The sequence below is a fragment of the Pleurodeles waltl genome, chromosome 9, assembly GCF_031143425.1.
Source record: "Pleurodeles waltl isolate 20211129_DDA chromosome 9, aPleWal1.hap1.20221129, whole genome shotgun sequence".
NCBI classification, from domain to species: Eukaryota; Metazoa; Chordata; class Amphibia; order Caudata; family Salamandridae; genus Pleurodeles; species Pleurodeles waltl.
The window spans coordinates 391,852,313-391,864,609 of record NC_090448.1 but is presented as its reverse complement, the minus strand read 5'-3'; the positions used below and the strand labels follow the sequence as shown (position 1 = coordinate 391,864,609).

Sequence of the window (12,297 nt, the reverse complement as noted above, 5' to 3'; positions counted from 1 at the left end):
CCCTGACCTGAATGCTTCAGTTCTAATCCCTGAAATGCCCAGGGCAGAGTGTCAATCACTAACACCTTGTCACAGAGGGGTTCAGCAACTCTCATCTGACACTGTGGTGAATAGGGAATGCTGCTTTCCCTCACTGGCTGACCTAGGGTCAGCTATAAAGGGGAAGCAGCAGTCCCAACCCTCCAGGGACCTCCAAGGCAGAGCTGCACAATTAAGTTTGATTTTTTTAAATGATTGGTGCGTACATTAATATATGGGAGTGAGCGTTGCGAATATATGTGTGTGCACTTGTCTGAATGCACGGGGGTGAGCCAGTGTTTGTGTGCGTTTGTGTCCCATCTGCCACTCTCCTGCTATAAGTACTGTCACTAATAACGGCCTGCACCTCACTCCTTTATTCTCAGGATGCCAAAAACTTTGCCTTTAATCTCCAAAGCGCACACATTCCACACAGGCCAGTGTGTAAAACAAGCAGTTTTTATTTAAAAAGTTTGCAGTACAAAAATAGATTTATAAAAAACATGACCCAAAAAATTAAAACATAAAACAATCATTTATGATTTGAGGAAAAAAATAACAGGAAAATTCATTAAGCTTTTTGCAGAAGCAGAGGAAGCATGGTGGTGCATACAAGCAGGTATATGGCCTATGAGCAGAATAGCTCTCATTCAACTGAGGCACAGGCTTGAAGCTTGAAACGTGAGTGCACTCCTAGCAAGTTATAGAGGGAGATGGATATTCATGTCAGGAATGCACAAGTGCCCTGCATAGCTACAAATGCTCTTGCGCATGGAGGAGCTCTCGTCAAGGAATGCACAGATGCACTCGCATATACACAGGAGTGCAATTGGGTACAGTTAGGTGACACTTTTCAAGTATTTATTTCTGACTTCCAGTATTTATGCATTTTTACTTCTGGTGTTAGGCAAGGCCTTTTGATTTTCCTAAAAGTATATCTATAATATACTTATAGGGTCTCTCAGAGAGCAAACCTTATCCAATGGTCTGTTACTGTGGGATTACATTTATTTCCCCTGCCACTTCAGCATACAGCATGAGGGAATGGGGTCAGCCTACTTCATCCACTGGCTAACTTTGACTGATGGCATTCTGCCATTTCACAAGGGCAGCATCCACACACAAAGTAGTTCATTTCAGTGGCATGGACTACTATGACAATGTGTGCTTTCAGAAACCCAAAACGTATGCTTACTTTTAACCAATTTTTAGCTTGATGAGAAGCTATCAAATTCCCCAACAGCGTTCTTCAGAAACCATGAGAAAACAAAACAAGCAATGGAAGTAAAAAAAACTGGCAGTTAATGCTACACCCACTGGCTTTACCAAGGCATGTTTCCTTATCACATCCTATCTAACTGGATCTGGGCAAATGAGATCTCTGTGAAGGTTGGCTTGAGGCTATGTCCAATTTGGCTACTTTGGGACACAATGTTTGCAAGACCGCCAAAGAGTGTGTACTTTGCAGTCTTTCAGAGTTCCAATTACAACATGCTTTGTAAGTGTTTGTTACTTCTTTTTACTTATTCATTTTGTTTTTTAAAGCGCTGCACACCATATATAAAGGCACCATAGAGTGCTAATGCGGAAGTGTATAATAGCACGGTGAATCAAAACCCTGTTTTTAGCCAAGTTTACTGCAGTTCAGTGGTAGATGATGTCTCGTAAATAGAGCATCTAATGTAATCGTAGCAAACTTGTTACACTGCTGGGTCAAGCTAAGCACTAGCGAATGCACAACAAAATAATGAAATAAATGCCTTATTGCCTACAGCGAGTTATGCTCCAGATTATGACAGTTCCTAGCCCTATTACTAGCAGGCCAAGCAGAGGAATGTATCCTGTGAAATTTCAATTAGCCCCTGTCAAAGCTGAAATATGCATGGGGGCATTCCAGAGCATATGCTAAGCCCTTCACTAGAAAAAGTGGGTGAAGTCTGGCGTTTAAGACTGATCACATTAAGATGAATAGAGAAGGAACAATTTTTGGAGTGTAAAAAAGGTTTGGAAAGTGGGCGACCTCATTAAACTATGGAAGCATTTTGTTTATCAGTCTGGTTAATAGAAGTAATGAAGGTAACAGTGTCCAAATGTGGGTGAGTTGACAGGCAGGCATGGCAGAGAGGACTGACAGCTCATAATTTGAAGCGGTTGTTCTCAGTGGGCCCAAACTGCACTTACTGGAACTTATTTGCTGCTATACAGGAGACCTCAGTCCTGACACTCACCTAAAAACGTCCCTTGTTCAATGGCTTTCTGTCTCCTGTTGATACCGGCTTTAGTTATGTGATGCCTGGTAACACCAGCATCCTTCATTAGGGTCCCTGGCCTCAACTGCTAATCCTGAGGAAACCACTATGTGCAGCTTCTGCACACATTCATGAGTTATTGTGGTTGCTTCTCTACTGCAATAGGGATGGCCACTATCACTCGTGCACTAGATCAGCACATCTGCAGACCGTTTTCTCTGCTGAGGAAATTCCGTAGTGCGCTTCCCTGTTGGGGCTGAGTGGTGGCTGCTGACGCTAAAATGATAAACCTGGACCTGAACCAGGCAGCTGAAGCCCCCACTGTTATGTTGATGAAACGGACAAGGGGCATACCATAGGTAGGTATGTGCGCAAGCTTCAACTCCAGAGCCATACACTAAAGGAGGTAAGGCAATTTGTCATACAATTAAAGCGATACGTCCAGCACTGGCAGCCTTCAAATAAAGGTTTTGGAACCAGACACTTGTTTATTAATTTTTTTCTTTACAAATTAAGCACTACAGACCGGTAACCATATCTTCTGTATCTGTGCTGGTGGGAAGTCAAATTCTGGTTAGTTGATCTCAGTTTACATGCAAGAAATAAGCCTGAAAAGAATGAGGCAGGTGTGGTGGATTATGGGCATGGGGTCCTGCAGACAATACATCTTGTTCTTGTCTTGAATTAAACTTTGCAAGTGGGAATTTTGATCTTTCAATGAAGTTTTGATATGTTTATGGCACATGAGGCAGTGTATGTGCACAATGGTATGTTCCTCTGTTCTTTGAAGTTTCAATATATCTTCTTTGGGAGCCCAGTGAAGAAGGTATTGACATTCTCAAAAGACAGTTAACAATGTCAATGTCAAAAACAGAGTTGATTTTTAGAAGAAAATGTAGCAGAGCAGAGGGAGGACTCCACAACGTTTACATAGATGCCAGTAAGCAGTCCTCGTGGTAGCTTTTATGTGGAGGATATTGGAAGAAGTAAGCTACTTGAAAATAAAGTTTTAAATATGCTAAAAAAATATTGTAGCCAGAATATCGACAACCAAAATATTGTGATGGTATGCATACATTGGCAAGTTTAGGATTATTATTCTTAACTCCACAAATATACTATCTTGATGATTTACATATGTCTTCAAGGCACTTAAGAACAGAAAATCTATACTTGTATATATACTTACTTTCACAATATTTTGGTAGTCACCATTGTAGCTATGCACAACATTTTTGTGCTCAGTATTGTGACATACTACCAATGAAAATATCACACAGTTTAAAAGCTGGTCAACGTTGTGCATCTTCTGCATGGCCATTTCATAACAATATATACATAACAAATATTAACTGTCTATGCTGGCCCGAAAGTAAAAAAGAAAAAAAAAAAAAAAGGATAAATATACCTTCCTGGGGTTTGAACCTATACATGCAAGATTTACCACTGACCCTCTGCAGTAAATGCTTAACCTGCAGTTATCTTACTGTTCTCTCTAAACCCTCTGCAGCTGGATGAATGTGAGGGATCAATGGCCTGTTGGGCATTTCTACCGTCTGCTTGATCACAGGACTGTTCCTACTGGAGCAAGACTAAGGCTGATTTGAATATGGCTGGGATTAATCTGAGTTGGCATTTTGGGCAAAAGAACAATGGGTTGCACTGCTACCCCAAACTACTGCCAGTAGTTAGACTTATTGCAAGCATTCCTCTGGTCACCTTTTGTGTGTTCAAACACAGAAAAATGCCCTTTGCATATAAAGTAGACTAAATTTGAGCTGCGCTCATGAGAATATTTGGTGCAGGTGAGCCTCAAATCAATAGTAATCCTCTCTCTAAACTAGCCTTTCCACGTAAGAAAGAGCTCAGCAACGTAATGCTACAAAGATTTGTAGTGATCTGGCGTATTGCTGTGATGTCAACAGAAGTCATTGGAAAGTTGGATTAACAGTCATTTTCGAGAGATTTCCTTATTTTTAAGGCAATTCTAGATCTGATGCAGTAGAAGGGAGGATACTTTCCAAGCTTGCAGTCAGGTAAGCCCTCTTCCACATTAGGCCTGCTATTTTCAAAGGCTAGCTATGGATTCCTTTATGAAACAGAGTGCTCCGATTGGAAAATCGGTTATAGGCAAAACACCTCCACCACTTATTTTTAAGAGTAAATAGATAGGGTCAATAAACATAAGAGTGTAAAATGACAGTTTCTGGATTTTGGCTTACTTTTGTACAAATTCCACGATTCATATGGATTGCATCTTTGGGGATCTCCCCGCAATCATGCTGTGATTATGTGTAAAAGTCTAAGGGCCAGATGTATCAAAGGGTTTCACCCATTCTGTGTCTATGGGAAAATGCGTTGGTACATATGGTCCTTAATCCCTGAGCCTTCTCCCTTAAAATATTGGAGACTAAACTTTTAAAAGGCATTTAACTTGAAATGTGGATTTTATAGAGTATTCCCTGGTGACTCAATTACTGCCTTGTACAGTGCAAATGTTCTGATTTTCACAAGGCGGTGTATCAAAGAGTATCCATGATTTAGTACATGGCAAGTCAGTTTAGTACTGGTAAGAAAGCTCGTGAAATCTACCCTTGGTGGGGGGTGGAGGGGACAGGAAGTAAACAAAAAACTGTATTCTTTGTTATAGGACGGGGTTAAATTGGTCACAAAGGATGACCTCTTCAGGGAGTACACAGACCTGTATGTGTTGCCACCATGGAACACAGAAGAAAAATCTCACTTGGGCAAGGACACTTACAAGGTCAAACGTGCAGTTTTCCCACCCACCATGGGGGGGTTATCAACATTTTCAGGAGTGAAACATATCGGAGCACTTTTAACCAAAGTACTCGTATGGAGTTTACAGAACCTTTTTTTTCTAGGTTCTGCATTATTTGACTCCTCTTTTGTAAAATGTTTTAGAGGGTCACAGTCTCACCCATTACAAATTCTCTCTCTGCAATATATCAGGTTGGCGTGTAGAGTGGGCAGGAGGATAAGTGAGAATGTAGGTTAAACAGGCCGGTTAACCTTGCCTGGTGCAGCAAAATTCCTTTCCCCAGCCCTGGTTTTTAGGTGTCAGAAATAGGAGGGAGATGAGAGAGGAGAGCGCGCTCTCAAGATAGTAAGTTAGATAAGTCAGAGAAGTGTCGAGAGAACAGTGCACTTGGCTTGGTAGGACATTTGGACGTATGATTTGATTAAACATTTGTGAGAGGACAGCCCTTTGCTGACAAAGGAGTGTGTGACAGGAAAGCACACTTAGTCCCTGATTTAGAGTTTGGCTGAGAGGATACTGTGTCACCAATGAGATGGAGTATCCATGCCTCCAAACTGAATGCCTGCCTGATTTATGGGCGGGCGGATCTTCAGTATGCAGCGATAGAGATTCCTGTTTTCATTGCCGACATACTCCTCCAATGGCCAAAAGTAGCAAGGTCCATTGGAGGTTTGACCATTTATGACTTAGAGAGTGCAGTTAAATGGCTAGTTTTAACTTTCTCATACCACCATAAAAAAAAAATGAAAAAAGAGGAAGTGAAAATAAAAAAATAAAAAACACACATTTAAATAACCCCCACACAGCTTGGGCAAAAGCTCCTATGGTGAGAGGGTCATTTGTTTTTTTATTTTCATAAATACATTTCCGCTTTGGGATTTTGTTTTTGAATGCTTTCAGTACACTGACAGGAACTGGAGTGGCAGCAGTTCCTGCCAATGTAAGAGATGTCCACTGGGGTAGCAGGCATCTCTAAATTCGGATTGTGGTTACTCAGTCAGGTTGGCAGAGCATTTTGCTCCTTTACCCTGACTGAGTAAAATCCGTACTTTAAAGTTTAAATCAGCCCCCTAGACGTCAAGTTAGATGGACACTTTCTACATTGTGTGGGTTATTGCTTTACTCCTCACTGGGAGCCCTTTCCTGTGTGTGAGCGTACCATGTCATTCCCCAGTACCCTCTTGTAAGTGTGAGATAAGGTATGCAACCATTCCCTACATCCTGGGCGACCTCCCTAGTATTTCATAGTGGCCATTATTTTCTAGGAGTCTGAGCAACCTCACAAGTGTACGGGACGGGGCACCCTCACAGTCCACTGACTCCCTCAGTCTCTTGATGCGCATCGCATTCCATGACTCAAAGGTTGTGTATGTTGAGAGTTCCAGTCGCGTTGGAAAATGGCCTTCAGCTGGCCCTGAGCTGTGATGGACCCAGCCACACCAGCCCCAGTCTGGTTTATGATCAAGCCGACACCAGCGGTGTTGAGGAAGTAATCCTCAGACCAGTTGGATGTTCCTATAAGAAAAAAAGGTCAAAATTAAAACTTAATTTACCTTCATCTCTTTATACAGTTGCGGATAATCAACATGAAAATTGACGAAGAAAACGTTAATTAACTTTAGTACCAATACTTCTGCTCAATACACAATCTTCCAGAAGATTCCCCACCTTATGAATTATCATTCCAGACTTCATACTGATCCGGAAAACATTTTTGCCAGCACAACTTTCCAGCACCCCCAGGAGGAGCCGCCCATCTCCAGATGCGATGTTACCGGAGTGTACTACAACTAGTAACTCATCACAGTAGGTCCTATCGTACCGGGAGTGTAAACCCACAGAACTGGTGATATGTCAATGTGCAGCAGACTGGGCAGCCGCATGCTTTTCTAAGTCGTCTATCTTTTTACACTCCCCGTCAGTTTCGGGGAGTGCATCCCCCGTGCCCTGGTAACTGGCACATTTTAGAGTCGAAGAGAGACTGTGGGCCCTCGCCCCCAATCCTGGAAGAAAGGGCGCCCTCTGGTGATTATGGCAAAATGTCCCCTGTAAGTAGTAGGGTGGGTGGACATGGAGGTGGTGGAGAAGGCAGCAAAGGAGGAACAAAAGAAGGGCATGGAGGAGGTAAGCGAGAGAATGGAGGCGGTGGAGAGGTGTCTTTGTCATAGTGCCAAAACTTTTTAGGTGCCAGTTCTGATGGTGAATTTAAGGCCTCTTCGAAAGTCCGTTTCCTCTTAGGATGGACAGGGTCCTTTGCCTGGAGCACAGACTTGGCAGGAATCTGTTAAGTCTCAGGATAAATGTTGTAGATGCACTGCTTTCTGGCATCAAGCTGGTCTTGAAGGTGCTGTGCAATGGGATGTTCTTGATCCTTTGAAGCAACAGAGGAAGCTACCCTGGAAGCTGTTATTTTTCTGAGAAGGGGATGTCCATTAGCCTACTGGCACCGAGCTCAGCTTTGGCTTTGAATTTCTGGACTCCCAGTCTACCTTCACATGTGTTTAGGAGGCCGGAGCCAAAGAGCTGCTCGAAATGGAAACACGTGGCTTGGAGACAGGTTTTGATGCAGAGGGTGGGCGTCGGGTCAGACTCAGCAGGTCAGTGTCACCCATGGCCTAGGGGCAGTTGAGGACCAGAGGCTTCATGATGGACTGACTTGCAAGCTCGATGCGTCTTGGAGGCAGATTTCAGTGCAGAGATGGGTGGGCGTTGGGTCAGACTCAGCAGGTCAGTGTCACCACTGGCCTAGGGCCAGTGGAGGACCAGAGGCTTCATGATGGACTGACTTGCAAGCTTGATGCTTGACCCCCTCGAGGCTGATGTTCAGCTTCTGAATGGTGTCAAAGGGTAGCAGGGGTGAAGTCCGTACTCACTGTGTCACTGTGTCTGTTTTCGGAGCTGGATGTTGTGCAGGTTGAGGCTTGTCCGCTTCAACGTCAAAGCCTTCCTCTATCTTCAACACCTGAGCCTCTGGCTGCTGCTTGTCCTCGATCCCCTGTTCTCGAAACAAGTCAGAAGCATCATCTGCTCAGTGGTGTGTCATCCAAGCCAAGGCGATGTGACAATCCTGACTACCAGAGGGTTTTCTTGTTTCTGGAGGGCGAGGCACACCTAGCAGGTGGCCTCCAGGTGGTCCTGGGACAGACAGAAGTTACACATATTGTGGAGGTCCGTCCTCGGGTATTTTGCTCCACACTTTAGGCAACAGTGGAATGCAGTGGCGTAGCGTGGGGGGTGCAGGGGGGGCCGGCCGCACCGGGCGCAACATCTTGGAAGAGACTAAATCCACGGGTTAGGGGGCGCAAATTACTTGCCTTGCCCCGGGTTAGGGGGCGCAAATTACTTGCCTTGCCCCGGGTGCTGACAACCCACGCTACGCCACTGGTGGAATGGAGTTCTTTCCATCATGGTTACATTCTCGGGTGTTGAGCCCTGGAGGGGCCAAGCCCCGTACGGGCTAAAGTTGTTCGACAGTGAAACTAAAGAAAAACGGTATGCAATGCTTTGAACAGAGGATGAGATACCCTGTTAATTTGTCCGAGGAGTAAGAAGGATCCAAGTGGACCTTGCAAGAACACTACATGGGTGGAACCACAGCTCGAAGGGACACATCTGACCCCGGCAACTGTGAAAAGCAATATAACAATGGAGCCGATGCACATGTGCATTACCAGTAATGGGTAAATTTGCACTATTGTGTGACTCGAAAGACTTCTTCAAAGAAAAAAACGTGCACAAGTCTGACCCTCACACTACATGGCAGGAGTATGCGCAAGGTGTATCTACAGCTACACATGCTACAAACATAACTCTTCTTCTGATGGCTACATCTTCCTGCAGATTCCTCATTGTATTAAACAAATCCCAAAGCAGTATCTCCCTCGGGTGTTGGGATTGAGTACTCACAGGTTAACTAAGGAAATAATGCAGGAGGCAGAACTATCTGTTAGTGATGCTCTGATGGCTGTGAAACTAATCTGGTATGATCATGTGCCAATGGCACTGCAAACGGCTAGCCACCAAAGTCCAAGCTGCACCCCAGTGTTGCAGGGAGGTGAGAGGGTGGCTTTCCGTAGTTGTGGATCCTGCAGAATACGCTGGCCTGGTACTACCTCACACTCAAAATGGCACCAGTCTCTGTCTGAGCCGCATACAGCCCTCTGATGTGGTGGGGCAGGGCCTGCCCTGTGCCGAAGGTACCTTTTTTGTGACCTCAATCCCCTGGCCCTGGGAGAGAATGTGAAGCTGCTGTCCTGGCTAGGCAGATGCACCAGTTAATTCCAAGCCTCATCTCTGGGTCTGCTAGGGTTCTTTTTGGGGCCAACTCCATATTGTCCTGGGTACAGGAGTCCTGTGGATTGCTGCCTGGGGCTGTGACCTTGCATCCATGAAGTGAAACAGTGCCTGAAAATGGGCTAGCTGCACATAGTACATCTGGCGATACATTACTGTTCGAAAGGCACATTTGGAGGGTTTCTGGATGTGGCACGGGGCAGCCCTGGGCCTGCCACATAAGGCTTGCACTCACTGGGGCAGTGACCAGCTCTGTTTGTTGGTACTAAAGGATGTGCTTCATCTTCATGTACTGCAATAAATGCTATTGGACTATTAATATTGGTGGCTGCTCAGAGGGAACAATGTGTGTCACTGTCTGCTTTCTGGTGGTGGAACTCATCATGGTGCCTTTGTGATTAACCTGGTTCCTTCTGAGGCTTCTTAGCACTAATCCCGCAGTGAAGCGACCACTTCCCTCACCATCTGCGTACTTGCTCATGTGCACCATGGGAAAAATGCATAAATCTTAGCTAAAACTCATCTTTGACTGTTGGAAGTCTGCAAGGGGGGGCAAGAAAGGGTTCCGTCAAAAGTCCAACCTATGAATCTTCTGACGGATGATACAGTTGAGGAAGATAGTTGGCTCCTGTTGCAGGATAAGAGGCTCAGTTTTCAAACCATTGATGATCTATTCAGCTTGTTTTCACACATTATAGATCATATCTCAGAAAGACTAGATAATCACATCACCAGGTTTGATATGGTGGAACGATGTGTGTCAGAAATTGAAGATGACGTGGCCAATGATAAAGTCCCCCAAATCCGGCATAAAGAGGCAATTGTATATGTAACAGACCACAAATGAAGCTATTGAGGTCAAATCACAATGCAACAACATAAGGATCCTGGGGGTGGCTGAATCCACAAAGATGGATAACATGGAACTATATGTGTAATCTCTGCTTTTGATATTGCTTGGTTAGGGCACTTTTTCTGGCATGTGTGTGGTAGAGCGGGCATATTGTTCACTGGCCCGAGGCTTGTCCCTTGCACCCCTCCGAGCCCAATCATAGCAACACTCCGTAACTACAAACACTGTGATGCAGCGCTCAGAGTGGTGAGAAGTGAAATCTGCAGGATTCAGGATCATCCATCTATTTGCCATTCTCTGACTTTACTGTCGCCGTGCAGAAGGCAAGAATATCCTTCCTCATGATAAAGAAAAAAATGCAGTCAATGATTGTTGAATATATCATATAACCCCCAGCTTGCCTCTGGTTCATGTTGAAGTTGCTGATTTTGTCTGACTCACAACAGCCCATGAGAGCCTTGAAAAACCATTGTGTTCTTTGTGGCACTCTGATTGGTGTTGTGGGTGGTGGTGAGGCAAGTTCTTCCCACACTGAAAATGATTGAAACTGTCTAATAGACCATATCCATTACAGCTCAGGTGCACTGTTAAACTGTAAGTTAATTAGTACGCTGCAAGTGTGGGGCTGGAGGATACCACTTTGAATTATATCAAGCACACGGTTAAGATGTTATGGCTTATGTTCAGAGTGCTTTAAGTTCTGAATATGTTAGGATCACTGGTGTTCATGTGGGGTAGCGACTGCGGGAGGGTGCATATCTTATTCCTAGCCCATTTGATGGCTTAAAATACACATTTCTATAAGGAGTACATTGAAGAACTGGCTTCCCATATAATGACATTATTCAAGTAAGTGATTGAGAGAGGTCTGCCACCCACAATGAAAGTGGCCTTAGTGGTCAGGTTTTTAACGTCAGATAAGCCTCAGTCCTCTGCTTTTCATATAGGCCCTTCATACAGGCCCTTCATACAGGCTTCTCTTTTCGCTCAATAGAGACACCAAATCTTAAACAAAATATTTATTGAAGCAGGTCCAGTTTGCACATTATTGGATCCATGACCACCTGTATTTACTGCATCTAAGACTTGTGTGTGAGGCTAGGAAATCTGGGACGCTTGTGGGTGATCTACTCAGTTCACCTTCAAGATGACACATATGCATTGACACACTTGGCTCCACTACAAATGCACGTGTGGGAATCTGAAGAGGATTGAACCTGCTGTCTGAGACCTGAGAAGACCTTAGGAGAATAGATCTGCTCTCACTCTTTTGTACCCAGGACAAAGAAGTAGACTCCAAGGGTGATAAGGCTGACCTACAGTTGAAGCTACAGGGATACAACAACCTACAAGAGGTCTCTTCCTGCAGCTGCACAGCTGACCAGCGGCAACTGAACCTGGGCTGGACCTTGCTATTTTACCCCTTCTCAATATTCTAGGTTTAACTGCCTCCCCCTGAGGTCCTGGAGACTCGAAGTGTACTCCTATGGAGGTTTGGGACTTAAAGGACTAACGTCAGAAGGCAAAATCTACCTGCCTAGCCACTAGCCTGGTAAGTGTATCTGACCAGTGCTCCATTGAGACTAGCATCAAATTACACCCAGATTCCGGTGTACTGGCTATCATTGGCACTTTATGCTTCTTGGTGCTACTCTTTAAAAATTCATCTCTATGGTTCCCCTTATTGGAGTTTTGTCATTTTATTAACTTTTACTCTGTTTTTATAATTTGTCTTGGGGTTTTTATTATTTTGCATTTTGACTTTATTACTGCTTTGGTACTCCATAATTACTTTACGCATTGCCTTTACATTAAGACTGTCTGCTCTGCAGTAGCTGCTAGATGATTGAGCTCAGCTTAATTTAGTGATTTTGAGGGTTCCCCATGACAAAGGTGGTGATTATTCCTCTAAATAATAATCCAGTTTGTTACAAAGTAGCCCCATTTTAGAACCTCAGCGGGCAACGTGAAACACTATGGTAAGATTCCTTTATGAGCCTAAGTACTTTACCCAACTCATATACTTGATTCAAACACAAGCTCTGAAGCATACAATTTCTAGATTGTATAAGTTGATTGGAGCCCTATCCCTTTCCATGATA

At 44.2% G+C, this 12,297-nt stretch overlaps 1 protein-coding gene across 5 annotated transcripts in view; it reads right to left on the bottom strand.

Annotated features, from left to right (window-relative positions):
- Nucleotides 1–463: 463 nt before the first annotated feature.
- LOC138259377 (5'-3' exonuclease PLD3-like) overlaps nt 464–12,297 on the bottom strand; it is a 106,611-nt gene continuing 94,777 nt past the window's right edge. For 4 of the 5 annotated variants that reach the window (XM_069207074.1, XM_069207076.1, XM_069207075.1 and 1 more), the window contains one exon: nt 464–6,564. In XM_069207074.1, coding sequence (XP_069063175.1) covers nt 6,374–6,564 — 191 coding nt within the window. In that variant the 3' untranslated portion in view covers nt 464–6,373. The remainder of the gene's footprint in view (nt 6,565–12,297) is intronic. The other variant, XR_011198712.1, reaches the window with a different exon arrangement.